The sequence below is a fragment of the Festucalex cinctus genome, chromosome 8, assembly GCF_051991245.1.
Source record: "Festucalex cinctus isolate MCC-2025b chromosome 8, RoL_Fcin_1.0, whole genome shotgun sequence".
Lineage (NCBI taxonomy): Eukaryota > Metazoa > Chordata > Actinopteri > Syngnathiformes > Syngnathidae > Festucalex > Festucalex cinctus.
The window spans coordinates 4,154,761-4,182,106 of NC_135418.1; the positions used below are offsets into that span (position 1 = coordinate 4,154,761).

The 27,346-nt window shown below is 40.0% G+C and overlaps 1 protein-coding gene across 10 annotated transcripts in view; it reads right to left on the reverse strand.

Annotated features, from left to right (window-relative positions):
- Positions 1 to 3,729: 3,729 nt before the first annotated feature.
- The window catches only part of foxp1b (forkhead box P1b), a 346,037-nt gene continuing 322,420 nt past the window's right edge, over positions 3,730 to 27,346 (reverse strand). For 7 of the 10 annotated variants that reach the window (XM_077529009.1, XM_077529011.1, XM_077529008.1 and 4 more), the window contains 9 exons: positions 23,570 to 23,657; positions 22,464 to 22,547; positions 18,315 to 18,522; positions 18,121 to 18,197; positions 16,452 to 16,553; positions 14,295 to 14,464; positions 13,892 to 13,961; positions 13,529 to 13,695; positions 3,730 to 7,202 (listed from right to left, as the gene is read on the reverse strand). In XM_077529009.1, coding sequence (XP_077385135.1) covers positions 7,058 to 7,202; positions 13,529 to 13,695; positions 13,892 to 13,961; positions 14,295 to 14,464; positions 16,452 to 16,553; positions 18,121 to 18,197; positions 18,315 to 18,522; positions 22,464 to 22,547; positions 23,570 to 23,657 — 1,111 coding nt within the window. In that variant the 3' untranslated portion in view covers positions 3,730 to 7,057. Of the gene's footprint in view, positions 7,203 to 13,528; positions 13,696 to 13,891; positions 13,962 to 14,294; positions 14,465 to 14,753; positions 14,876 to 16,451; positions 16,554 to 18,120; positions 18,198 to 18,314; positions 18,523 to 22,463; positions 22,548 to 23,569; positions 23,658 to 27,346 lie in introns of those variants that run through there. The other 3 variants (XM_077529014.1, XM_077529012.1, XR_013284556.1) reach the window with 2 other exon arrangements.

Genomic DNA, 27,346 nt, shown 5'->3' on the forward strand with positions numbered 1-27,346 from the left:
CGCAGTCTGCGCCCAGTTACCCACCTATTCACAAAGGATATTGCTCTAATCATATACCGGCGCAAACACGCCCACAAAACTGACAGCTTGGAGCAAATTTGCACCTGATTGACCACACATGGCAATGGATTTGCGCCAAGAACATGATTGTTATAGTAACAGTTGCGAGAAAGATTACATTATCAGAAAGCGAGGTTGGACAGGTTGGAGGTTGGAGTAAGCGTTTAGAGCGCCATTAAACTGTACAGAGCAGAGAGGACGACAACCGCGTCATTCATTCATGCAGCATTAGGTTACTAGGACTTCATTTCCCATAATTCTTAGACACGCAATCAGGAAGTAGTTTTAGTTGTGCTATGATGAAAACACGGCTCTTAGCAATTAAATGTAGTTATATTCATCGTATGAATCTCTATGACAACTGTGTGGCTGTCAAACATATGGCACAAACATTTGGCTTGTTGATTGGACTAAAATGGGACCTGTGTGAAAAGGACAAAACAATGGGACAGGCAAAATCTGCTAGGACTCGAGACGCAAGGCTCAAAATGGTAATATCCCGGGTAAACGAGCTGTCTGGACAGTACACCCTCGTCCTCAAAAGCGGACTATGGGTCAAACAAAAGAGTGGACAATGGACGGCTGCCCTGGAAAACTGCTAAATACGAAGCTGATTTTTCACGTTTTTTGAACAGGCCAAGCAATTTCAATATGCATTTAATGTCTTTTTTTTTTTTTTTTTTTTTTTTTTTTTTTTTTTTTTTTTTTTATAAACCAGTAAGTTGTATTGTTTTAACTACAAGACCTCATTTTTGGATGTGGGGTTGGATTATGAACAAATTCATTGAGGAAGAACAGCCCAAAAATCATGTTTGATTAACTAGAGGCCCGCCAGAATGAATCCCAATGGCCAGTCTGTAAACAATGCACAAACTTCATAATGAAGATAATAATAATAAAACAAGCATGAATTTATTCCAACAAATGTGTGGCTACTAAAATCTCCCTGTGAAAATCGGGACCCCAGTAAAAATCAACCCATGGCCCAATTTGGGGCAGTTTAATGCAGGTCGACAGGTGAAAGCTTTTCTTTAAGGTGAATGTTTTAAAGTCATCAATGCGCCAGTGGTTACAGGAAGGCAAAAATATCACTTTGGTGCCACAAGGGTTTAAGTTCCCCATTATTTTTGTCTCCAGAATAATTGAACACCGACTTGTGTTTGTCATCAAGACTCACAATCTCTGCCTCAAATTATATCATAATTAAAAAAGAGACAGTTATACTGTCTTTTCCCAATAGCAATTTACGTAGCTGCATTTGATATGTTGTAAATTGCCGTGGCGTAAAAAGTGCAGGAATAATAGCTTGTGCGTTTTGGTGAGCGCTAATGCTGATGACCAAGACTTGCGTTTTTTTACGACCGAGGCACAGGTCATGCTGGCCACTAAACAGGAGGCAAAGATCAAGCCTTAGCACTTTTAATCTTGTGAAACAAGCAATTACAAATACCTGCATTGATTTGTTAAAAAGCTTTAGGTGACATAAATTGTTTCTTGCTTAGCTTACAGCTGGAACATAAATGTCAAGGGATTATTAATTGGGGCTTTTGAGCAAGAAGATTTAATGGAAACAATATAAAATCCCAAGCAACCTTGCTGTAGGCACTGTGTCACTGAGCATTCAGCGCTATTGTACGGTGTAGCCATGTTGTGTGACAAAGACAGTCCGTAACATTCTTCTTTTTTGATAATGAGACCACACATTGGTATTGAAGAAAGCTAAAAACATCATTCAAGCCATTTCACATTTTCTCAAGCACTCTGCGCTGTTCAAATGACATGAATTTGTTTATTAGTAGTACTGTTAGCTGGAAACGTGACGTCATGGTGAGCATGTGACGTCATGGTGAAAAGGTCTACGCACAGGCGTGTACATAACAATTTGGCCATGGTTCTCAAATAAGCACAAGAGGTTGTTTTGTGCTCATTTTTTCCCGACCCACTGACCTCATGGATATGTCATATCTGGGAAAGGTTTGTCGTTATGTGTAGCTATGTCATTTTAATATAACTGAATATTATTTCTTAACTAGACTAAGCAATTTCTGAAGAAATTGCGTGGGATGCTGAAAGCCGAATGCTAATAGCAATCTATCCACTGACCCACAGAAGACTTGGTGGCATCATTGAAGTGTTGTGAAATGGAAGCAGCGAATGTGTCATTGAACATGCAATAAAATGTATGTTAAATCAATAAAGAAAGATAAATTGGTTGTAAATTACAAATGAGAAATTATGGATGAATTATAAATGAAAAGACGAAAGTTTTAGCTTTAACTAAAAACAAAAGAAGTATGTCTTACAGTGTATCTATATTGGAAAGTGACATATGATTCTGAATAATGGGGGTCACGTGTTCAATCACTTCAATGAAATTATAGAATGCATTATGCAATATGGATTAATTTTGAAGAAATAGTTTGTCAAATGACATTTAACGAAATAGATGTTAACTTGTTGTATTATGACGAAACTGGGAAAAAAAAAAAAAAAAAAAGTTTCTCCATCGGGGATTTGAACCGGTGAACCACTCGTAGGGATGTCTTTGCTATGGAACTCGCTCAAGCGCTTAACCCCGTGAGCTAACCTGACCTGTGAGCATCAGAGCGAATTGGCGTATTTGTATTTTAAAGTGTCACCTGATGAAAGCCAGCGCTAATTTGGGACACATGTGTTTGATCATGTCAGTATAACACATTTCCTGGTATGATAGTCAGTTGGTATACTTAATATCCGTTTATGTAATTGCCACGGACATATGTCCAATGTACAGTCGGCGGTGGGCTTTGAACCTGCGACCTCCTGCTTACTGTACATGCACTCTCCCAACTGCGCCACTGAGAAATATCAGAAAGCCAGTCAATATGGACTGTTGTATGTATGGAAGTGGGCGTGGAAAATGGGACTTAGAAAAAATTCAGTGTCAGTTCCATTAAAACTGAATGGGGAAAAGTAGATCTTTAACATTAAATTATGCGAGTACTGTAAGTAATATGAAGTCAAATGATAAATACCCCGAAAGGCGTGAATTTTGTCAGCAAGTTGAAATTTGAACGGTGTAAATCGGAAGTATAATATAGGAGTAGTTTGATTGCAAAAAGTGTTGAGAATAAAATGCTATAATAATAAGTATAATAATAATAATAATAAAGGTTAGAAACAACATATGTGGGATGCTGAAAGCATCCCACAATAATAATAATAATAATAATAAAGGTTAGAAACAACATATGTGGGATGCTTTCAGCATCCCACAATTACAACAACATAGTTATAGGATGGTTACACGGCAACTTATTAATGTTGATTTGCTGTTCAGTACTTCTGTGCCACCCTTAAATGGTCATTTTATGTGCAAGAATGCCCATTGCACTGGGGGGGGGGGGGATCCAGTATGTGGTTTTGTTGTTTTCAAACCATTTGTGGTTGGTTTAGTCGATCTTTTATATATGTATTGGGGGATGTATTGTTAAAAATTAAATATAATAAGAGCATTTATTTTGCACATATTTAAAATCCTATTTGGTCAACCCAGTAGCACATTATTGTGGCTCCATCAGTCATATAAATTGCCCATCTCTGGTCTACATCACTACTGTAAAGTACGTTTGTGTCCAGGGGGCCATAAGTGAAAGCTTGGTGCAGACGACAAACATAAAGAAGACAAACTTAACAACCAGCATTTTATTGCATGTTTAGAATGCTCATGTCAGTAGTTGGCACTGACTACAACAGAGTGGTCTGCATCAATTCGACAAGGAATGAGGAGGTGACACACTCATGGAAGAAAGGAGCAAAAATATCACTATTATAAAAAAAAGAAAAAGAAACTACATCGTTCATCCTCCAATAAATAAAAGAAAAGCAAGACGAGCTGCTGAAAGATGACAACGCGGCCTGTCCAGGCTCTAAACCGTCTGCATAAAAGTGCATGGTAAGAAAGGTTGAAAACCGAGGCAATTAACAATTGGCTGAATGGTTGACGGTCGGTGCAACGATGGCTTCTTAGATGGGATGCAACAAGAGAAGCGGCATCTTTAATCTTTCACCTCTGTCCACATACAATGAAAGTTTAAATGAGAAAAAATTAGAAAAGCTGATGAGGAGGGCACCACTGATAATTTTCCTTTCAAAATAAAACAAATACAGTATTTAACAATAGTCTTTACATTTTTTTTTTACATCTTGGCACTGCATATTTGTTGTTTTCCTCTTAACTCCATATAAAATATCATTAGCTTGATGCACCCTTATATTATTACAGACCAACCATAAGGTCCTTCTTTGCGAGCCCGAACTTTGTCATGCAACACATCTCCATCTTATTTAAAGAGGAAGTACATCTGTGTGGCCTTCTCCTGCACAGTTATGTTTCACAGATGGCCACAGAAGGCAGTGGTTGGACCATTTCAAGGAAGTATCAAAAACACAAAAAGGGAAAAGTCTGTACAAAAATTCTCGAGTCATTGAAAACAGATAAAATTCTTTTCCAAAATTACAGTTAAAAATCCAAAATTAGGGGAAGTATCCCACCCAGCCAGCTCCCACCTGCTCCCCACATCTGCCTTGATGATTTTCTAATGTGTTGAAATTACTAAGTTGAACAGCACATTTTGATATCCCAATACATACAGCAGTTTTTCCCTTACTGTTGAACAAATTGTGATAAAGCAAGAGCACCCTTAAAATCGTCCTTTTGCTTTAGCAAATGATGATTTTTACGATCTTGTTTCGACGGGTTGTTGGTAAGATGAGAGAAGTGAATGCAATTTTGAATTCAATGAATCATTTCCGTTTATTTGTTTTTTAATGCTGTCGTTAGAAATGTCAAGCTACACATGCTTGGAATGTTCTAGTTTACACGTGTTTCCTTTTTCAATAGCAAACTAGGCTAGGCAGACTGAAGCTTGGTGGGCAAGTCTGACCCTGTTCTCACGATCGAGTCAGACTGGAACTGACCCCTCCCACTGACATTGGGATGTCATTGCCTCATTTGGATTTGGAGATCTCTTGATTTTTTGGGTCATGAACATTAAACATAATAACTGCCACAAAGTACCTTGTACCCAGCTTAATAGTTGACAGGAGTGCTTTTTTTTTTTTTTTTTTTTTTTGGAATATAAAAAGTAACACAGAAACTTAAAACAATCATAAAGTCATGTCAATGTTAGGGTACGTTGGAACCCAGTCAGGATGAACATCTCAAAACAGGCATACAATCATTCAAAATGATAGACATGTATAGGGAATATATAAACAAAATGTGGGCTCATGTGGTCCCTTTCCACATTGGTCTCAGCAAAGATTCATTTATTTATTTATTTTTTTAATGTCCACTCCATACCCTACAATATTTTTTCTTCATGACTACGTTTAGTTCCCCTTCTGCTCACTTACACAGACAAAAAGTTTACCTAATTTGGTCGGAATGGTCAGAGCCTCCCGTGGATTTTTTGGTCACTGCAGTTGCCCTTTTTGTGACGCCTCATTTGGTTTGCCTAATTTCCATCTCCCAGCTCGATCGCAGCAGACAGACCGATGAGAGAGAAAACTGGAGGCGGGGCCTTATTTGGCCTGATCAGCTTGTTGCAAGTTATTGATTTTGCATTACTGCATCTCTTTGGTAGTTGACAGAACACAAGTTGAGCACTCAACTATAGCCAAATAAAATGACTTATCTTTAGAATAAATAAACAAATAAAAGTGGTTGGGATAAGCCCATGTATGTAAAGTGTGTCACCACTGAAATGTCTGTATCCCAGTACGTCTTCAGTACGTATACTAAAGTCTTTCCCAACATTAAAGAGAACAAGCATTTCATCTGCTGTGAAATGATCAACGCTCAGGTCAAACGGGCCACGTGATGATACTGAACAAAACCAAATGGAATGCAAGTTGATCTTCAAGCAGGACTGATCAACAATGGCAGCTATGCTCAGGAATTAGTCTAAATTATTATCTCGCTGGTGCACACCTGACATTTTCATTTTTCCTCACTGAACCGCTCGCTACTTGTAAGTGATCAGAAATTGTGTTGCAGCTCAACGTGCTCGGCCGTGAGAGACAGTTTTGAAGTCTAATTGTCATAAGGATAAATCAGAACCTGTATAATTTCTCTGTCATTTATTCACATCTTAAATGAAACTTTATTGATGCATGGAGGGCGCCTCCATCATAGGAATGCTGCATCGCTGGCGGACTTCATGAAAGGGGGACGATGATTAGTTAGGCAAAATGTTTTGTTTTTTTGTGTAGAGGAAATGACAGAAAAATGATACACCGTGTCAGACATTCTGCTTCTTGTGTGTGTGTTTTTTTTAAAGGACATTAGAGGAAATCATAAACATTCATCATCAAGTGCAGAACACACATACACACAATTTCCACAGCATGGACATGAGGTCTGATGAGTTTAAAGTATAGACAAAAACAACAACAACAACAACAACAACAAAAAGACATCAATAACAGCATTGGCAGATGGAAGGACATTGTGTTGATAATCTATAACTGTCCCACAACCGAGAACAAAAACAAAGCAAAAAATAAAATACACCCCTCTCACAGTTGATGGACTCATTGCGGTGCAAATTATTGAAGGCAGTGAAAGCACATCCCCCTAAATGACACGTCAGTCACTTGGTCTCTGTCAATATGTCCTCAGACAGGCATGATGTGGGGAGAGGGCGTATCGTGGGAGGGGAGGGGGTGAAGATGCAACCCTGTCACAGTCCGCCCGCCGTCCTGGCTGCGTGGCGAGGGTCTCGGCCCCCATCTGGTCTCTCTTCTGTGAGGCGAGCTTGTCGCCACGTACCAAACTCATCCGTCCGTCGCATAGTAGAAATCAAAGTTGTTTTGACTTCAATCAAAAGTCATCGGGATGTTTCGTGTTTTGTGATGCGTTTTTATGGCACAACTCAAAAGATACTCGGCCACGTTGGCCGTCAGCGTCTGAGACTGCTGTTCGTTTTGTGTCTCCGGGACGGACGTGCAACTTTCACAGCATGTCGTCGTGGCCCTGCTCGTCGTCATAATCTCTGTGGTGGTCAAAATCGAGACTGTGATTGACAGTCGTTACCAGGGAGAGAGGTCCTTCGTGGTCCTCGGCGTCCAGTGGTTCCTCCTTGACGCTGATGTGATGCCTGGAACAGCAAATCGGTCAGTTTTAAACGTAAGTGGTGTTATTTTAACACTGTCAGAGTTAATTTCCTTGAGTGTTGGTGTAAATGTTGGGTGTAGCCTAAATAGCACTAACTTGAGTGTTAAATTGACCACGCCCTCATTTCCCGTGAAGGAGAAACTTTCCAAATTTACAGAGAGCTTTCAAGCCAGTTGTTGCTGTCAGGGTGGTGTCGCTCAGTGGTAGAGCTGTGGTCTCCCGACTAGGGATAGACCGATTATTGGCCGGGTCCATTAGCTTTGTCAAAATGCCAAATATCAGCTTTTAATCTGAAGGCCGATAAAGCTGGTATCCCACTGAGCAGTGAATACTTGGGAACGTCGCGAATTTGGGGTTTTCATCAGGAATTGCAAGATGTTCACAGACAGTTTTTACTTGTCGTAAACACATTTGGAACATATTCAGACAATTTTTCACTGCAAAGATCTTTTGAAACGTTTCACAAACCCACACAAAAAACCCAAATTAGCTACATTCGCATACATTTGTCACTCAATGAGATGCAGGGAACTTTTCATTTATGGATCTATTTAACACTCTAAGGGGTACATTCACTAAGAATGCGCTGCATCTGCTAATAGCGCGAAATATTGCACCACAGCTGCACCCGCAGTCTGCGCCCACACCTATTCACTAAGGATATTGCTCTAATCATATACCGGCGCAAACACGGCCACAAATTCTGACAGGTGGAAGCAAATTTGCACCTGATTTACCACATATGTATAGTATATGTATAGTATAGTAACAGTTGTGAGAAATATGACATTATCAGAAAGCGAGGTTGGACCAAGGAGGTGCAGAAGCGCCATTAAGCTGAGAGGACGACAACGATGTCATTCATTCGTAAAGTACAAATTATTGATGCGATCATTTATTAGAAATATATTTTCAGAGGTTGATACATGCATACAGTATGCATCTGGCATGTAAAAATGATGGTAAAATGCCACCCCCGCACCCCCGGCCCCCCACCTATGCCGATTAGCCCGGGTTACGTCATTAAAAAACAAAACAAAACAAAAAACAAATAGAAAAAGGTCCCCCCCTCTCGCTCTCCTCTCTGCGTGATCAGCCAGAGAGGGACGTGCACCATGCCATGCACTGCTGTCATGATCCCAGATCGAGGGTGAAGCAGGTTTACGGCAAAAATAGAAAATAGGTCTGTCCGTGCGGCGGGCTCCGGCATGACGCAGCTGAGACGCAGTCAACACGCAACGCACACGCAGCAGGTGTAATCCCGGGGTAATACATGCTTTCCATAAACGTCACGCAAACTCTGTGTGGCTATTAGCGCTGGCGTTAGTGAATTAGACGCTGTATATCAATGAGTCTCATTTGCATTAGAGTGGGCATATTGGGGTAATTTGCATACATTTGATGTAAACATCAAATGTATGCAAATTACCCCAATTTACATACACGCAAATAACTCCGGCGCACCGGGGCGCAATCTGGTTAGCAGCACACTTAGGGGCCTATTCACTAAAGGTTTGCGTCGCCTTTGCACCGCACTAACCGGAGCAATTAGGAGCAATTAGGGAGCGCCTAATTCACTAAACATGCGCAGATGAGGAAATCCGTCACTAAGTGCTCTGCCGAACAGATTGCGTCATGGTGCAGCAGTGTTATTTGCACGTATATAAATGAGGTAATTTGCATACATTTGACGCAAAATATGCCCACCCCAATGCAAATGAGACTCATTGATATGCAGCGTCTAATTCCAGCGCAAATAGCAACACAGCGTTTGCGTGACGCAAATTACGTTTTTGGAAAGCATGTATTAACCTGACGAACCTCAATCTCAGGCAGTGCATGCCATTTGCCGCACAACATGCGGCGGCTGATCACGCAGAGAGGAGAGAAAGAGAGAGAGGGGGGAAATATTTCCGTGTTAGTTTAGGACACATAACGTAACCCGGGCTGATCGGTAATGGCGGGGAGGCATTTTACGATAATATTTTACGTGCCAGATGCATAATGTACAGTCACGCCAACCTCTGAAAATATATTTTTAAAAAACGATCGCACCAATAATTTGTACTTCATGAATGAAAGACGTCGTTGTCGTCCTCTCTGCTCTGTACAGCTTAATGGTGATATAAACGCTTCCTCTCGGTCCAACCTCGCTTTCTGATAATGTCATCTTTCTCTCAATGTTACTATAACAACCATGTTCTTGGCGCATATACATTGCCATGTGTGGTCAATCAGGTGCAAATTTGCTCCAAGCTGTCAGTTTTGTGGGCGTCTTTGCACCGTTATATGATTAGAGCAATATCCTTAGTGAATAGGTGGGTAACTGGGCACAGATTGCGGGTGCAGTTGTTGTGTCATATTTTGCGCTATTACCGGACGCAGCGCATTCTTAGTGAATATGCCCCTTAGTGACGCATTTCCCCATCTGCGCGTGTTTAGTGAATTAGATGCCTCCCGGATTGCTCCATTTTTACCGGTTACCGCCGCACAAAGGCTACGCAAACCTTTAGTAAATAGGCCCCTAAGTGTAAATCTAACACTGGCAATTTTGCTGTGTGGAACGGCAGAGGGGTTAAAAAAATGTGCATATACCTTTCACATTGACTGTAAAGAAGGAAACTGGAACAAAAACAAATGTCTGGCATCATTGGGGACCCCGCTGGAGCCAATGATAATTCCAGCTTTCTTTTGAGGTATTCCAATGCGGGCACGGCTCCATGCTTTTTATTTTCATGGCAACCGAGACGAAGGTATTCACTTACAATTGATAAATGAGGAAGATTAACAGCGAGAGAATGGACTGCACGGAGTGAGCGGGCTTCTGTTGTCAGCCTTCCGGTGGTGGCGGATCAGCTGTGCGCCGTGTGTTCCCCCTTCCTGCTCGTTAACATGCACAACCTGCGAGACGGGTCTCCGGAGGATGACCCCGAGCCGGCTTCTATCATTAATCAACTTCAAGCAAACACGGCGCTCAGACACCACCGCGCGCGCTTTAAACCCCACAATTAATGCATATTTTCAAGCAAGTGTCAATAAGGGAAGAAAAGTGCTGGCAGGGAAGGCGTGCGAAGAGAGCAGCGGCGCGCAACTCTGTGATAAGAAACGCAGCCCTTCTGAGAATAATAACGCTGTCACTTGTAAACAAGGCAAAAACATGAGCACCCCCCTCCAGCTCACAGTCTGGGCAAAAGAGCCACTAAAGAGATGAGATGTGCCAAATTTCTCATTACACAAACAGAGCAGGAATAAAGCGCGAGGGGAGATGGTGAGCTGTGGCAGAAAGCAGGAAAAAAACATTAGGAGCAGCTGCGGGGGGGACTCGCCGCGCTAACCTGCGGTGCCAGGCTGCTGTTGTGGAGGCGCAGCGGCGTCACCGCCCAGCACCGGGCTCATTTACCCACACTGACAGGGGACTCGCTGGCACGTGTTTCTTTCCTAAAGCCCACATTTGATCCAGCCGCACTTAGACAATCACACCGTATGCTAACGAGCTGACATATTTTGTTGCAAACGTTAAAAAAAAAAAAAGGGGGGGGGGGGGTTAAAGTCAGCTTTTCTATCATTTTCACATCAAAGTAACCCCACAAGTGCTGTTGCCTGAGGCGCGAGTCTGTGGCTGCGAGGCAGACATGAAATTGTTATTACTAGGCTATTGAACAGCATGCTGATTCAACACTTTGCGTATAATTAGCCTTCTCTGGATACCTGAAGCTCATTTGGCCAGTTAAGAAACATGCACGGGTGAAATTTCATTGCTTGGCTTACACATTAACTCAAGTATCGGGGCAAGCCATAAGCAGAAACACATATGTTTTGGTGATTGAACTTTTTTGTTGTTCCTTTTTTGTGCTCAACTGGGATAATAAATACAAATTGGTTAAAAGACTATCAATTTCCCCAAATAATACATTTTAAAATTCTGAAACTGAATGGTTTGGGTCCTGAATTTATTGAGGAAATGCTAACAGAATATAAACCCGGTAGGGCCCTTAGGTTTGCAGCCTTGAATCAATTAGTGGACCCAGGTTTCAAATGCTGCACACAAATCACATACGTGAAATGACCCCCAAGTATAAATGCTTTTAAATCCAGGTTAAATATTATATTTTGATTAAGAAATTTTCAGCATTTTGCTGGTGTTGGGCCAAATCCTCAGAAGTCACACTTTGGAAAATTTTATATTTCTCCAAAAATTAATGCTTTTGGTCAGTCCACACACGTGGGTGTCATGTATTGACCAATCTCGTGTTAAAAATGGCTTGCTCTCTTGATGATGCAATGTTAATGGTTGAGCAATCATGCTGTTTTTGGGCTCCCCTACTATATGATCTTTTAAGAATTTCAGAAAGCTGCTTTTGTATTTCTTTCCTTTGCTTAAATTACTTAAATGTTTTGTTTGTAAATGTATGTTGTTATTTTATGTCTTCAGCTGTTCTGTTTGTAAATGCTTTTAGGTGTACAATGAGTTTGCCTTGTGTCTGAAATGTGCTACAAAAAGTTGCCATTCCTATATTAAAAAGCTACATATTTATATTTAGCACACTCAGTATGAGTACAATAGCTAATGCCAAGACAAAGTTTTATGTGTATCTGATAAAAAGCTAAAGAAAAGTGCTTAAACTGGTTTTGTCCTTGCACAAAGCATATACACTTAATTATGGGGGGAAATAAGAGTGAGAGTGTTGAGCCTAAAGCAAGACGCAGAGGGGCAGAAGGGAGAAGCAGGCTGCCTTTAGGCCAGCACACCCATCCTGTCTCTGCCTTTCCTGTTCCACAGCCATGCTCACAGCTACAGTATGTTCGCGGTGATAAGGGATGGCACTTTCCTCTAGTTGGCCCTGAGCTTTGTTGCTGCACTTTATTATTATTTTTTGTTTGCAGGCAAAATTTAGGGAAGCCATCCTCGAGTCTTCCCGCGGAGCACACGAGTGGCCTGCCCTCACATCTGGAAAGCATGCATCGCGCCGTATTATTTTAAGCTTCAAACAACTTAGCAGACACTCCTACTCAACAAGTGAATTGGGAACTGCGGTTTGCAGGCCAACCGCAACTTTCCATCACAAGAGCTTTGAATCATGTCCTCCAGACTAATTTTGCTTTCGTGTTGTTTTTCTTTAGGCAGCTCCTCCACACTGTTTAATGTGCTGCAGCTCATGTTTCACGATGTCTGAGCCAACAGTGAACTCACTTGGCGCACTGTAATTTGGAAAATGTTTACACAATTCTGAATTTTGGTTCAGAAATAATCGTTTATAAACTGTTAAAATAACAGAGAGGGTCTGGCCTTTTCTTCCTTGTTGGTCTTGTCAAAGGTGGAGTTTCCTCTTCTACTGGGAGGCCAGCCACAATTTAGGCTATGACCCCACCCACAATGCGGTATCATTCCTACACTTGTTGACAAATGCTTCCATGCAAATGTTTTTGAAGTGTTTCAGCAAATATAGTGAAAATGCACAAAAAGAACATGCAATTTGTGCCCATTTCTATTCGGTATTATTTTGCAAATATTGAGAGGCTGAGCCATGAGATGAGAGCGTCCCTCTGCCACAAGACACTTTTAATGTTCTTCTTCTTTTATTAATTCTAGAAATATTTCAATTTTGTTGTCCAAAAAAGAAATACATTACTTTATCTTCCGCCTCCATTTTTGTGATAGTATATAGTGTGTAATAGCCCTGTCATCGTTTATTTGAAAAACATGCTTTCCATAGCCAAATGATAAGATGAAAAAATCTACTCCCTGCGTAAAAACCTTTCTTTTGTGAAATTTGGGATCCACCCTCAAAATTTCTAGTATTTCTAATCAGGTTAATTTACAAAATAATTGAAAATTCAAATAAAAATACCAACTATTGCTTCTTTTTTCCATTAGTCTATGAGAGAAGTTTGTTTGATAACCCCCCCCCCCTTTTTTTTTATTTTTTTTTTAAACAAAACGGAGCTGTGAAGATGGTCGTGCAAGATCGTAATGTGTGGAAAATACTGTCGGCTGCAGCAACCCCACGTGGACATGTACTCAACTTTGAGAAGTCACCGATACTGATGTCAAATACTGATACCATTAGTGCATAAAATTCTCCCCAAGAACAATGACAGATCATTTTAAAGAATTTCCTATATATCCCAATATAGAATATATCCTTAAAAATGCATGAAATTAATGGCAAGTTTCTATTCTAATTTTTTGTTTCTCGTGTCCACAAGATACTGGTATCGAAACTCGTCCATCCCCAGTTTCTAATGGAATGGAAGACACAAAATGTTTCCCCCCGGTAGATTGTCATGGAGATATTATATGCCACTCACATAGCTGGCAGCGGCGAGCGTCCTGGGCTGCTGTCACTGCCGTTGCTGTTTCCATGGTCCATTGCTCCATTCATCTCTTCACGGATGGCGTTTGCCAAGGAGTTGAGGGTGGGACTTCCAATGGAAGCAGTTGTGTATAGAGGTATGTTGTTCTCTGCCATTGAAGCCTGAAATGCAGGCAGGCCCAGAGCATTAAATGTGGAACGGAAAAGACTTGTCAGCACATACTCAGTTGCCCATCACTCTTTTTAGACAAATACATCCAGCCATGACTTTAGGTGAATGGGAAAATCAAGTGCAAAGGGATGTTTTTTGTTTGCATTACTTCCCAGAGGGTCGCTAGCACAAGATTCTTATTTTCACCTGGAATGCAGCGGAGAAGGTCGCCCCATAGCCCAAGCTTGTCTGAATATTCTTTACCAATGCTGGACTTCTGCAAAGAGAAAAATTGGATTACAGCCACTGGCTTACATCTCACCTCGCATGCTTTTCTCAGCTACAGTATCATATTTTTGCTAATAAGAAATCAATGCACTTGGCATGAGCGCAAAACACATTTACTGGTCTGGTAATGACAATATCAAGGCTTTACAGTACGACAAAGTATCTTTCAGCACGCTCAAGTGCATTGGAAGCAACAATGAGTTGAAGACAAAAGCATGATGGATCAATGCATCACAGCAACACTGATGGGGTGGGGGGCATGCAAAGGAGGGGGTGTTTTTTTTTTTTCCCGGCTTTGGTGTTTGCAGGCGGAAGGGCTTACTGTACAAGCAGCTCGTCAAAGTTCTCATCAACGGCGTGCTTCCGAGGGCGGCCTCGCTGTACGTGTCGGCCGCGCTTAAACTCCTCCTCATCAACAGTCCAATAGGACCCAAACTCATCCTCTACTCTCACAAAGCACTTATGCAGGGAAAGGTTGGTGCGAATGGCACCCTGGGAAAGCGAACAAGTGGGGGACAGCCAGATGCAGTTGCAGTGTGTGACGAGTTGGATGATGGACACACACAAACAAACAAACACAGGGAGGAGGGGAGAGGGTGAGGATCACAATGAAAATAAGCCAAAGCAATTGTGGGTTATGGGGCATCACCAAAAGCCTTCGGAGAGCATGTAAGGGAGGCACGCCAAAGCAAGCAGGGACTTTGGACAATATGGCACACACACAACGAGATGGAACAGCAGCAGCGTCTTCCCATCAGTCAACTCAAAGGAAGAAACGTACCCACTGATCTTTTGAGGCCGTCTCTTTTGGAACTCTATTTCGTCCACTGTCCACACAGCCCCTTTTACGTTTTCTACCCGCACAAAACACTTGTGTAGACTAAGATTATGCCGGACTGCATTCTGCAGTTGTGTAAAAACAAAGAGAAACAAAGGTTCTATCAGTAAACATCGTTGCATGAGGGAAATTTCATTGCAAAAAAAGATACACAGTGCATTGTAGTGTTGTTCCGATACCGATACTGGTATCGGCAGATACTGCATTAAAACAGTGGTATCGGTATCGGTGACTACTCACAAGTAACATGCCGATACCATTAATTCCAATGCTAATATAGGATTCTGGATGCAGCATCTTGTGTCTTGCTGGTGCACGACATTCACTGGTATGTGACATGTTCACTGCATGCCGATCTAAGATATCCTATTGGCCCTTGAATGCTCTGAACCATTGGCAGGACAGATTTTTCATGTTGAGGAAAAAAAACCTTAAGTATCGGTATGGTATCGGCCGATACTGCAAAGCTGGGTATCGGTATCGGTAGCCAAAAAACGGTATCGGAACAACACTAGTGCATAGTCTTTGTTTCGAATATGACTGGGCATCAAAATAATAGAAAAATATTTATTTAATTATAAGATTAGCGCCTAAATGAATACATTCATCAATGTCAATATCAAGACTGTCTTTCTGAAAGACCGAGCAAAAGGGAGATTCCATACAGCTTTCACAGATCAAAATCAGATGGATTGTTGAAGGTTAAAAAAAAATTAAAATCTCTGCAACATGCAATACTGGAACAGCCATATGGCACCATTTTGCACATTATTTACATTAGTTTTCCACTAACTAGAGTAGTAGGGTAGTAACACTGTCCTTTATGTTTTCCTTTTCATTGTTTTCAAATTATGTACTGCATTGCCCACCCCAATTTTGTTCCTCCCTTATTCACATTTTCATTATTTAAAACTTCTCTTTTCAATAGAAATAGCTGAAAATATGAAACAACCTCCCATAAATATGTCCTGTTGTCAGAAAGATAATATACTTTAGCGTGAGAATAGTGGAATACAGTATAGTGATCTTATGGAGAATAAGGTCATTGCGAGACAGTGGGCAAGAGAAAGAGAAAAAAGAGAAGAGAGGAGAGAGAGAGAGAGAGAGAGAGAGAGAGAGAGAGAGAGAGAGAGAGAGAGAGAGAGAGAGAGAGAGAGAGAGAAGAGAGAGAGAGAGAGAGAGAGAGAGAGAGAGAGAGAGAGAGAGAGAGAGAGAGAGAGAGAGAGAGAGAGAGAGAGAGAGAGAGAGAGAGAGAGAGAGTCGGTTGTTTAAGTTGCATCCAGCGGCACGCGACGGATCACCAAGGACTTAGAAGAGGCTTTCGGTTCGTAATTTGCCTTTTTTTTTTTCTTTGGTTATGTCTTCTTTTTAAATTGTTTGTTTTGTTTTGGACTGCGCGTCTCTGAGCTCATTTGTGGTTTGGTGGAAAGTGGAGTGAAGCCACCCACCAACTGAACATCCCACCAAATTACACAGAGGTTGTTTACAGTTCATTTAAACAGAATAAGGAGGTTATCATCATGCATCTCGCAAAATTAAGGATTATTTGTAGGAAAAAAAAAAGATTCTTGGACATTATTTTGAATTTTTCATCATGTACAGGTTGAATGCGCCCAAAAATGAAAACAAAAAAAACATTACCTTCCACGTAGCTGCATTGCGTCTAAAATATGCAAACATTCGTGTGAACCAGTTGTAGATTTCGTTTAGTGTTAGCTGCTTTTCTGGAGATTCGAGGATGGCCTGGATGAGGAACAATGACAGAAACAAATATTTCAAAATGTTGCTTCCTTCACAAAGTGATAAATAAATTACAAGTAGCGAGCAGGTTCTGCACGCATGTGTGTGTGTGTCTTACACACACCCCCCCACACACACACACACACACACACACGCAAACAGACAACAGGACGGACTGTTTAAAGTGTACTGGGTTTTTTTGTAGGCAGCCTGCACTTTTCATTCAAATGGCAGATTTGAATACATTTTTCTTTTGTGGCTGTACATGAAGGGCAGGCAAAACATTTCTCAGGCAGATTACAGGGCAGCAATTATGGCCAGCTCAGATTAATTCCTGAGATCCCAGATTACTGGGACCAAGCGATAATTGACTGCCATTCTTAAAACAGGTTCATCCCCACTGTTGTGTGAAATGAATTTGGTTATAATCATTGAAATGCTTAATCACATGAAATTTTCATCTGCATGTTTTTTGAATCTCGTATGCATGCAATCATTTGAGGATGGATTATCAGTTAAGTCTACATCCAATCAAATTGAACAAGAAACACAAAAATGAAAATGTTCTCTAAATACCTGAATTGAAATTATTGGAGACAACAGTAAGAGCGCAAATAGCGGGCACTAAATTGCAGACGGCACATGCTGTCAGTGGGTGTGCTGAACATGATTCAGATTCCGATCTTTTGCAAATACTCCCAAATAGCGGGTGTTAAATTGCATGTTCACTCACTTGAAGACATTTGATACGCTGTTGGCAACAGGTGTAAAAATTAGTGTTGTTCCGATACCGATACTGGTATCAGCAGAGGCGCTGATACTGCATTAAAACAGTGATATCGGTATCGGTGACTACTCACAAGTAACATACCGATACCATTAATTCCAAAGCTAATATAGGATTTTGGATGCAGCATGTTGTGTCTTGCTCGTGCACGACATTCACTGATATGTGACATGCTCACTGCATGCCGATCTAACATATCCTATTGGCCCTTGAATGCTCTGAACCAATGGCGGGACAGCTTATTCATGTTGAGGGAAAAAAACCTTAGGTATCGGTATGGTATCGGTATCGGCCGATACTGCAATGTTGGGTATCGGAATCGGTATCGGGGGCCAAAAAACGGTATCGGAACAACACTAGTAAAAATGGCGGAGAGCACCGTAAGAACAAGTTTCAAGTGATGGAATTGGAAGTGTTAGTGGAAGACAATCGAATATATTACTGAGTTACAGAAAAGGAATCTATCATCCAGATAATTACGGTGACACCAGAAAAGGCATAAAAGTCAAGTTTTGTTTGATTTAATTCCTACAAAATTCTATTATGTGTGCTAAATGAATCTCTTTGCACTTTGTATATAGATATATAGAACGTGCAAAATGAAGTGTGTGGCAATTTAGTGCATTTGACAGACACAATCCTGGGTGTGCCTATTCAATAGATCAGCTTTCATATCCATTTGCACGACCAATCAATTTTGCACCGATTTTGTGTAAACCTTAAGTAAATGAGGCCCTAAGTGGTTCCTGAACAGAAAATATTGAGCCACAACTAGAACATTACCTGTCTTATTAATGAGGCGTATGTGAATGGTGGTCGAACATCTGCATTCATGTAAAATTCTTTGTTCTGACTGAGATCTGCAATGACAAAAAAAAAAGCAGCATAGAGTAAACGCTGAACTTCATTACACTCTTTAATCAAAACCTTTAAGCAAGGCAGTGCAATACCATTTAAAAAAAAACATGTTTGGGTACCTGGAGAGATGGGCATGTTGTATTTGTCAGAGTAACGCCGTCGCATGGGGCCCATGCTGTGGAGGTTGTTGGCCGTGATGACAGAGTGAGTCTGTGACAGGGGTGTGAGGGGCGCTGTGGGTGTGGTGGGGGTCTGGGGCAGGCTGAGAGGAGGAGAGGCTTCAGGAGGGGTGGACTTCGACAATGTAATGTTGGACACCAAGTTCAGCTGCAGGAAACAGACAAAAAACAAAAAACAGATGTGCTCAGTTGGTCCTTTGGTCAACACTTCCCTTTTTGCCAACAAAGATGAACCCTTCAGAGTAGATTCTGTAGTGTAAATTTTACTCTAAAGTGAATCTATTTGGCCTCACTCTAAATAGAGTAAAATTTACACTTGGAAGAGAGTAAAATGAAAAAATAAAAGCCACTCAAGGGTTGAGGAACAAACCCACAACTTCAGTAGGAGTAGCATAGCTCAGGTGGTAGACTGGAAGTCTCCCAAACTGAAGACCGTGAGTTCGTTCCTCAACCCTTGTGTAACTTCTTAAATAATATAAACCAGTAAAAATTTAGTCAAAATCTCTCCTTGAGAAATGTATTGAGAATTTCTGAATGAAAAATCTTTAATAGGTTTTTCTATGTGATAGACAAATTCTCTCGTACACATTAAAATACTTTGACTAAAATTCACTAATTTTCTCTCGTCCAAGTGTAAATTTTATTCTACGGTAGATTGGGACCAACTAGACTGAGTTTTGAGTAAAATTTACTTGACAGAATTGACTGTGTAAGCATTAAATGCTTGGATATTACAACAGCACCCCCTTCATCTCAGTACACAGCCAGTTCCAGCTTCCTGTGTCGGCCTGTTTGTTTAATCTATTGTGTCCTTTTGAATGCACCCCCATCTCATCCTTTCCTACGACTACACTGGAATGCTCACTGCAAAGGAAAGCAAAATGTGACTTGTGTACAGACAGATGTAGATGTGTAATTCTCAACGGAGGGAGGAAGATTCCAATGTGGCTAATTACACGACAAAATGATATAAGATCTTAAAGCTGCTTATGGGGATAATCTGATGATTAACAGGTTCTGCTTCAGACTGACCACTATCATTTGACCCATGGAAGACGGCCCGGTAATATTAGTGAGTAGTTGTGTGAGGCCTGTGTCCATGGTGGGGCGAAGTAATAATGGCTACAAGGTAAACTAATTATGGGAAGTGCTCAGAAGGTATAGCATGGCTTGAGGCAGCTGGGAGCCATGTGCCAGGCGTCCATCCTGTAGCAGCAGTCAAGTGGAGAATTTGAGTCTGACCCTTGCTCCAGCTATTAATTGGCAGGAAGACTTATGACATATATACATTGACCCTCAAAAATGAAAGAAAATTACTCCAAATTAAACTTAAATTCCATATGCAACAATCTAGAAGACCTGAAAACCCCCGTCTTATTTTTTTTTTGATGAAGGTGAGACCCAAAACACAGGTTCAAGCAAAAGCGCAAAGAGCCAGAAATCTGTCATCTAATATCTCTAAACAATATTAGAATTTTGAACATAGGAACAAATCAATAGGAATGTACATTTAACCTCCCTCTCCAACAGCAGCAAGATCAGAACTACAGTATTGCGAATAATGAAGCAAATAAATCACACTTGCACAATGCTATCAATACGATGTTGACTTCTCTTGGTGAGGATTAGCCGGCTTTGTTTCTTTTTTCATCCATATTCCCCGGCCATAAACACAGAGAGGTTGCAACAATAGGCCAGACAGGCTGGTAATAGCCTGGCCTTTGTTTGCCTCACCATTTGGACTCACTCCAGCGTACAGACAAAATGAGACTTCAGACTGAAATTAATTAAATGGTAATTGGTGATCTAATTATACTGGCTTTGACTCGGCAAGCTGCTAAAGAAAATAAACAAAAAGTCCCTCCTCAATTATGTTATGGCGTAAAAGGTCAGATTTCTGACAAGAATGCTTAGTGACACCGAGCGCAGGCGCACACACACATACACACATACATTGGGAATGCGACACATTTGTTTTTAAGCCCCGACATCACCCATTTTATGAGAATAAAATGAATCCTGTTCATTTGATGTTTTACATGCACACGATCAGTTAGCATTAATCATAACCAAATGCAAACCTATAATTTGCTACTTTTTACAGCATCTGGACACTAACACTTGCTTTAAATTACAAAATTTCTAAACTATTATTATCCTAGTAACAAGCAATTGCTGAGAAGTGTGTTTGTATTCATTCAGAATCAACTCAGGAGGTTTTCGGGGTGGAAAGAATTTTCCATATCTCTAACGCCTTGGGGTCACCTTCACCTGTGGAAAGCCACCCAGCCAAGACACACAGGTATGTATCATAGTTTATAACACTTGATTGCAGATTATAGAGGTTTACGTCACCATTTTTATGAAAGGAGTTCATTAATTTGCATAAAATTCCTGGCTCTCCTTGAGAGAGTTCTTGTTGCTGACACAGCCATTCTCCTGTACCCAAAGGAGACGAACTCAAGATGCTATCTTCAGCCTCCCTCAAGCACTTTTCATATACAAATGTCCCAGCCCACTTTTTGCACTCTTATCTACACTTATGTGTGTAACACAGGAACAGCTTTAACAGACTTTTTTTTGTTGTCTTGATGAATCCAGGCACGTTATGTTGACTGTTACTGACTGTAGAGCACATGTCACCTGTGCACATCAATAGGAAATTGTAAATAAATGATCTAAGCTGCACAGTGTGATGACAGACAGGATTCCCATGTGCGGGGGTGCGTGTGGGTGTGTGTGTGTGTGTGTGTGTGTGTGTGTGTGTGTGGTTTTGAATCCAAGCACTCCAGTAGAGTGATCTTTGGGTCTTGGTGCAATAAAAGAACATTTAGACATGTATGTATGTATGTACTGCGATTGATTGGCAACCAGTCCAGAGTGTCCCCCGCCTACTGCCCAGAGCCAGCTGAGATAGGCGCCAGCACCCCCCGCGACCCTTGTGAGGAGTAAGCGGTCAAAAAATGTATGTATGTATATATATATATATATATATATATATATATATATATATATATATATATATATATATATATATATATATATGTAATTAAAGTGTTAACTCATTGATTAATCACAAAAAATTATCTCATCAATCATGTATTAACACAGATTAATCACACTATTAATTTTGACTGCAGAAGATCTTTTATCTTGACAGCGGATAGTTACATCAAAGGTAGCACAGGTTGTTTGCGCAAAAACAAAACGACATGCATTAAAGTAAAGCATTTAGTAAATGTTTGTGTATGACATTCAGAATATTTGTACATGTGAAAATATTGGGGTCATTTTTTTTTCCATTTTAAATTATGCTTGCAATTAACTGATTAAAAAAAAAAGAGGAGGATGAGAGTGCACAGGGGATCAAAAAATGTTTAAGATGTCCTCATAACATAAAATTTAGAAGGAACAGGTGCCATTTTGGCGGGCAAAAATGTTGATAAAAAAGCCTTTTTAATTAAGTGATTATCATAATCATGATTAATCAAAATTGTAAAATGTGATTAATCTGATTTAAAAAATAATCATTTGACAGCTCTAATGAATGACACTAAAAAACAAAGAGGTTTGAAATGAATGTTTTTTTTATTTATTTTATTTATATTCTATTTTTTTATATTTTATTATTTTATTTATTTGCTCATAAATCGAGCAATTTTAGTTAAAAATTTAATTTCAAATTCAAAGGTATTAATCTTAAGTAGGCTATAGGTTAATAATGTACTGAGGACACCATACAAGTTACTTATGATCTCTAATAATGGCTGTGATACGGATGTCTATTATTTGGCTTTAGTAAACAATAACAATAAGGCCAACAAGGCTCACAGGCCAAACAGGCAGCGCTTCTATTCAATTCCTGAGACGAAGCTGTGCGTGCACTTTATCTCTGACACCAAATTGAATCTCGGATGTCAGCAGATGTGCTCCTGACAATATATACTGCCTCCCCGGAGACAACAGCTGTTTTTATTTAGTAGATAAAATAAGAAGACAGAGGGACAGATTAATGGATACATGTGTGCCAATTAAGACAAACAAAGGAATGGGGGTGGGGGACAAGAGATGCATGATGGGCTGGCTCACCGGTTGTGGGGTGGCTTTGGGCTCTGTCGATTTGACATGAAGGTGTGTCATCATCGCTTGCAGACGTTCTTTGTCTTTTGCTAGCTGGAAAGGAGGACAGCGCATGACTTTTATTTCTTTCAATACAGACAGCGCATCATCACAATGACAAATTAGTGTTATTTTTTTTCATTCTGTGCAAATTTGTTACGAAAACTAATTTTGAAACCTGATAAATAACATTATCAGCAGTCTTCCAATTGCAGGTTACATATCCTGTATTGTTTTTTTTTTTTTTCAAATTGTCAAAAACAAGCAAAAGAAGAAGTGTGTGTCTGATAAATCCATGTGCATATTTTACAACCAGAATGGAAACAAAATTAGGCCACAAAATGACAACGCTTACAACTACAATTACACATTCATTTATAATATACAAGGCACAGGTATCATGTAAACAAAATGTGCACTTCTGGCAAGAAAGTAAACTATTTATATGATTTTTTTTATTAGTACAGATTATTTATTGGAGATGTTCACTATTTTAACCTGTCATTGTCTAATAGACACAAATTTAGTACAACGATTAAATTCCCTCTAAAAAAAGACAATGTGAGTGATGTCTTATCTTTATGGAGATATTTTATGGACATTTTTTCTCTTGCAGAAAATCTAAATAAAAAAAAAAAGACTGTTCATAACAGATAAAGTAATAAATTACAGTCCAGAGATTTTACCAAAGTAAATTAGCTTCTTTTGTCAATTACTTGTTATAATTCAACGTAGATTTCTATCAAACCCGGTGTGAGATATTTCGTATTTTATTGTTGGCGCAAAAGAGTTAGTCATAAATAACTTTTAAACCCAGTAATATACAAAATCTAATTATCTTCTCTACTTAGCTCCAGGCTCTTCATATATCTTTTTCGAGCTGTCATGCATTCATAACACATTTTTAATGACTGGTTACTTGCAGATGTACACGTTTATGTCATTGGGCCTCTATGGGTGACCCTGTGGCTGATGTCAGATGGGAGGTGGCAAGCGCTGGGGATGGGCCCGCAAAAGCATTGTCCAGGAGAAGAAGACATCAAATATTTGGTCTCAAACAAAAGCCCGGACAATACCTGCAGCTCCAGCTGTTGTACGACCTGCATTTGCACCCGACACTGGGCGGTGCTCCTGTCATCCAAAGCGTGCTCATTGTTAAGATGCCTGGAAAACAAAAAGCACAGGACACAAAAAATGCGTGTGTCACTTGGTTCACTTGTTTGATGTCACAAACAGTTCTGTGAAGTCTGTTTTAATGAACCGGGTCAAGTGCAAGGTGCTGCAAATAACTGGAAAGAAAATAGGAGAGAATAAGTGGAATAGAATTGAGCACAGTGCAAATATCCAGAGCCTGGAATAAGCAAACACCTTTTTAGCATATAAGGATGATAGTCATGTGGCAGACAAACATTTTATAATAAAATTAGCATTTGCATACACAACTATGTTTTACACATTATTTGTGTAATTAAAATACATTTAAATATTTTCAATACAACTCAGAAAAAGAAGCAAATGGAAGCTGTCACAAACTTGAGTTATGGATATAATTATGTGATCATTTTATAGGAGAAAATATATTCTCTTTGCTTCTACTTTTATAACTAATCTAAATAAGTAGCTCGGCTCCAGACAAGGTTTTTTTTTCCCTTTTCTCCCAGTGATTCATATAAAATGGTGCAGATAAGGTTCACGAGTGAAGGAAATATGATTGGAGGAATTTTATCATCCAGCGCATGAATTACTGTTTGAAAATGCTTATGCAGGGGCATTTCATTAATCATTTAATCATAATCCGAGCAGGATGTTTGAACTGATTTCACAAATACCCTTTCATTTCACTACTTCATTATGCTCACTAATGGATCCAATATATTATATATATCATAAATTATATCACATCTTCAGTGACCATGTAGGTCACTGTCAGCAGGCTTGTCTTGGAGCGCACACGTTGGCGCTGGCAGATGGGAGTGAGGTGTGGAAAGTGGCTGCATGGCTTTATAAATGTCGTTTACAGCAAATCAGAAATAGTCAGCGACGGCATAGTGAGGATACGCTTGCGTTTAATGCAGCACATTCTTGTTTTTAATACCACTTATCCACTGAGCACTTAAAATTAATTACTGTGCAAAATATTAAGGTAAAATATTATAATTCTGATTTCTATGAGCGTTCTCTCAATTCACTTAAAGCAGATCTGTAAATGAAGCTGGTAAACATTTGTGTCCACTAAAATTTTGAAAGAAGAAAATAATAGGTAAAGACGCTTCAACATCAATTTAACTGGCATAGACTGAATTTTCAATGAAGGGCAGCCTACGTGAGCGGCTTTGAAATTTCCCTGTTCATAGGCGACATATGCCCCGCTTCTTTTCATCCTTTGTTACATTCCACTTTATTTCTTCTAATGACATGGAGAGTCCCAGTGCATAATTAATAGGGAATGAAATATTCAAATGGCCCTAATGCGGCCTTGAGAGAGAGAACTGTCTGGACATGAGAGCAACGGGGACGGCGAATTGACAACGAGAGAGGCTATCAGTGTTGGCATGTGTCACTTTTTGGACTTCAAAATGGAGACACTTTTAAAAGCTTGGTGGCAGACTGACAATGTTTTGTGTAAATGGAACAATAAAACAAGTCACTCAAGTCATGCCTCCAATGCAATCAATTTCGTAGTTTGCAGATCGTTTTGGTTCCTTTGCAATTACTGACAAGAGAAACTAGAGTGAGTGAGCTCAAGATATCCTTTTCCCAAGTTGACTGAATGCTCTCATCATTGATTCACAATATTTCATATTTGATATGTTATGGGATTCTAATGTTTTGCTCTTGAGAGATCATGTGGTTTTGGCTTGCAGAGAGTGCCGGCACTAGAGGGCACTGCAGTGTTTCACTGGCTCTGACCTCTAACAGGACACGGTCAACAACGGCAGTCCTCGACTGCCCAAAAAACAAAAAAAACAAAAAAAAAAAGTACCAAGCTCTTAACACACACCTCTGTGTGTCGAGCACAAAAACAGGAATGGGGATTTGCTGCTTTGTGTTTATCAAGATAGTACACGTAAGTATGTCATGTTTTCTTTAAACAGAATAAATACACACACAGTTTAAAACAACATTTCAGACCCATGTTAGTTGTTGCTGTTGGCATGTGGAGCTGAAATCTGCTTGACGTGAGAGTCCTCCTCACCTTTCTTTCTGTCTGCCTAGCAGTGTGTGTTCTGCTGACTCAACGCTCACACACTGATACGTCTTCATGTAAAGTTTCAACAATCCCAGAGATTCTGCTAAAGACATTTTAGTGCACGGAATACATGTTTTGTCATTATTTGTATTCCTTTCAGAGGGCTCCAGTATCAGTTGCTCGACTTCATGTGGAAGCTCTTAAGGGTTTGAGAGTTAACACCTTGGTGAGCTGCTCGCACACTGGCCTTGCTGTTAGACAAAGGCGGCTTTGTGGAGACTCTCCCCAAATGTTTTCTTAACATGTTCCAAGCAGTTTGAGCAGGCAACTAAAGTAAACAAGATGTTGCCATGATAAAAACACTTGTAAAAACAAAGCAGAGTGCACTTACAGACATTGTTAGGGAGAGTTCTACTGTGTGCCCAGAATTTTATTCCCATCGCTTGTGTAAACAAAGGGCGAGTCAATGTCAGAATACAATAAAGAGTGAACGATTTAAAGGCACCCCCCACCCAAAGCCAAAATATATGCCTTGGTGTGGGTCTGTTTGGCCGGAATGCATAGTTTAACAGCATGTGTTTGTTACAATTACTTTAAAATCCTGTGAATAACACACACCCGCGTATAATACATCACCCGAAAATGACCCTTAAAGAAAGCAGTCGCTTTTCTCTGTACTGTGTATAATACGGTCTCACAATTTGCTGGTAACCCATTATCAGAATAATATAAATGAATAAACATACCAATAAAATGTAAATGCTTTTAAATCCAGTTTAAAAACCAAGCTATTTCCCTACACCTACAATTAAGGTCTTTCAAAGTATTTTAAAAATCGTGCTTTCCAAAATCTTGTTCTTGAACTCTAACCTTTACTTTGCTTTTGAAGCTCTGATTGTAATTATGTTTAAATGCTGTACTTTTAATTACAGTATGTAAAGCATATTGAGTTGCGTTGTGTATGAAATGCACAAGGATTTTTAATTTTTACAACACCCTAAACAAAATGTCTAAACAATATGAAAAATGTTCATTTCTTATTAAGCTCCCAGTATAATACCCATTCTTGATTTGGGATTATTATTATTAATATTATTATTATTTTTATTATTATTATTATTCTGCGATTGGCTGGCAACCAGTCCAGGGTGTCCCCCGCCTACTGCCCAAAAGCCAGTTGAGATAGGCTCCAGCACCCCCCGCGACCCTTGTGAGGAATAAAGCGGTCAAGAAAATGGATGGATTATTTATTTATTTATTTATTTATTTTGAGAAAAAAGACTGATATTCATGGAATTTTACAGCACATGAAAATACAAAGCTACCTTTTTGTTTTTGCAACCTGCACTGCACACTTCATATTTATTAGCAAACAATCTTGTGTCACAAGCACTTCAAAGGTAAGCTGCAATACGAGTGGATTTATGCAAACGATCAAAAGAGGATTCAAAATATTGACAAAGCATCAAAGTTCCAGTCACCTCTCAGGCTGCCCTGCATTGACACCTTTTGCCCTGCGTCTGTTGGGGAAAGTGTGCGAGTGCTTGTTTTTGGATAATGGAATTGTGTCATATCTTGTTTAACGTGAGACTAATCCGGGGTGACAGTGAGCCATTGATCTGCTGCCACAAGGCAGATGTTTTCATCCTCTCCGTAACCATGG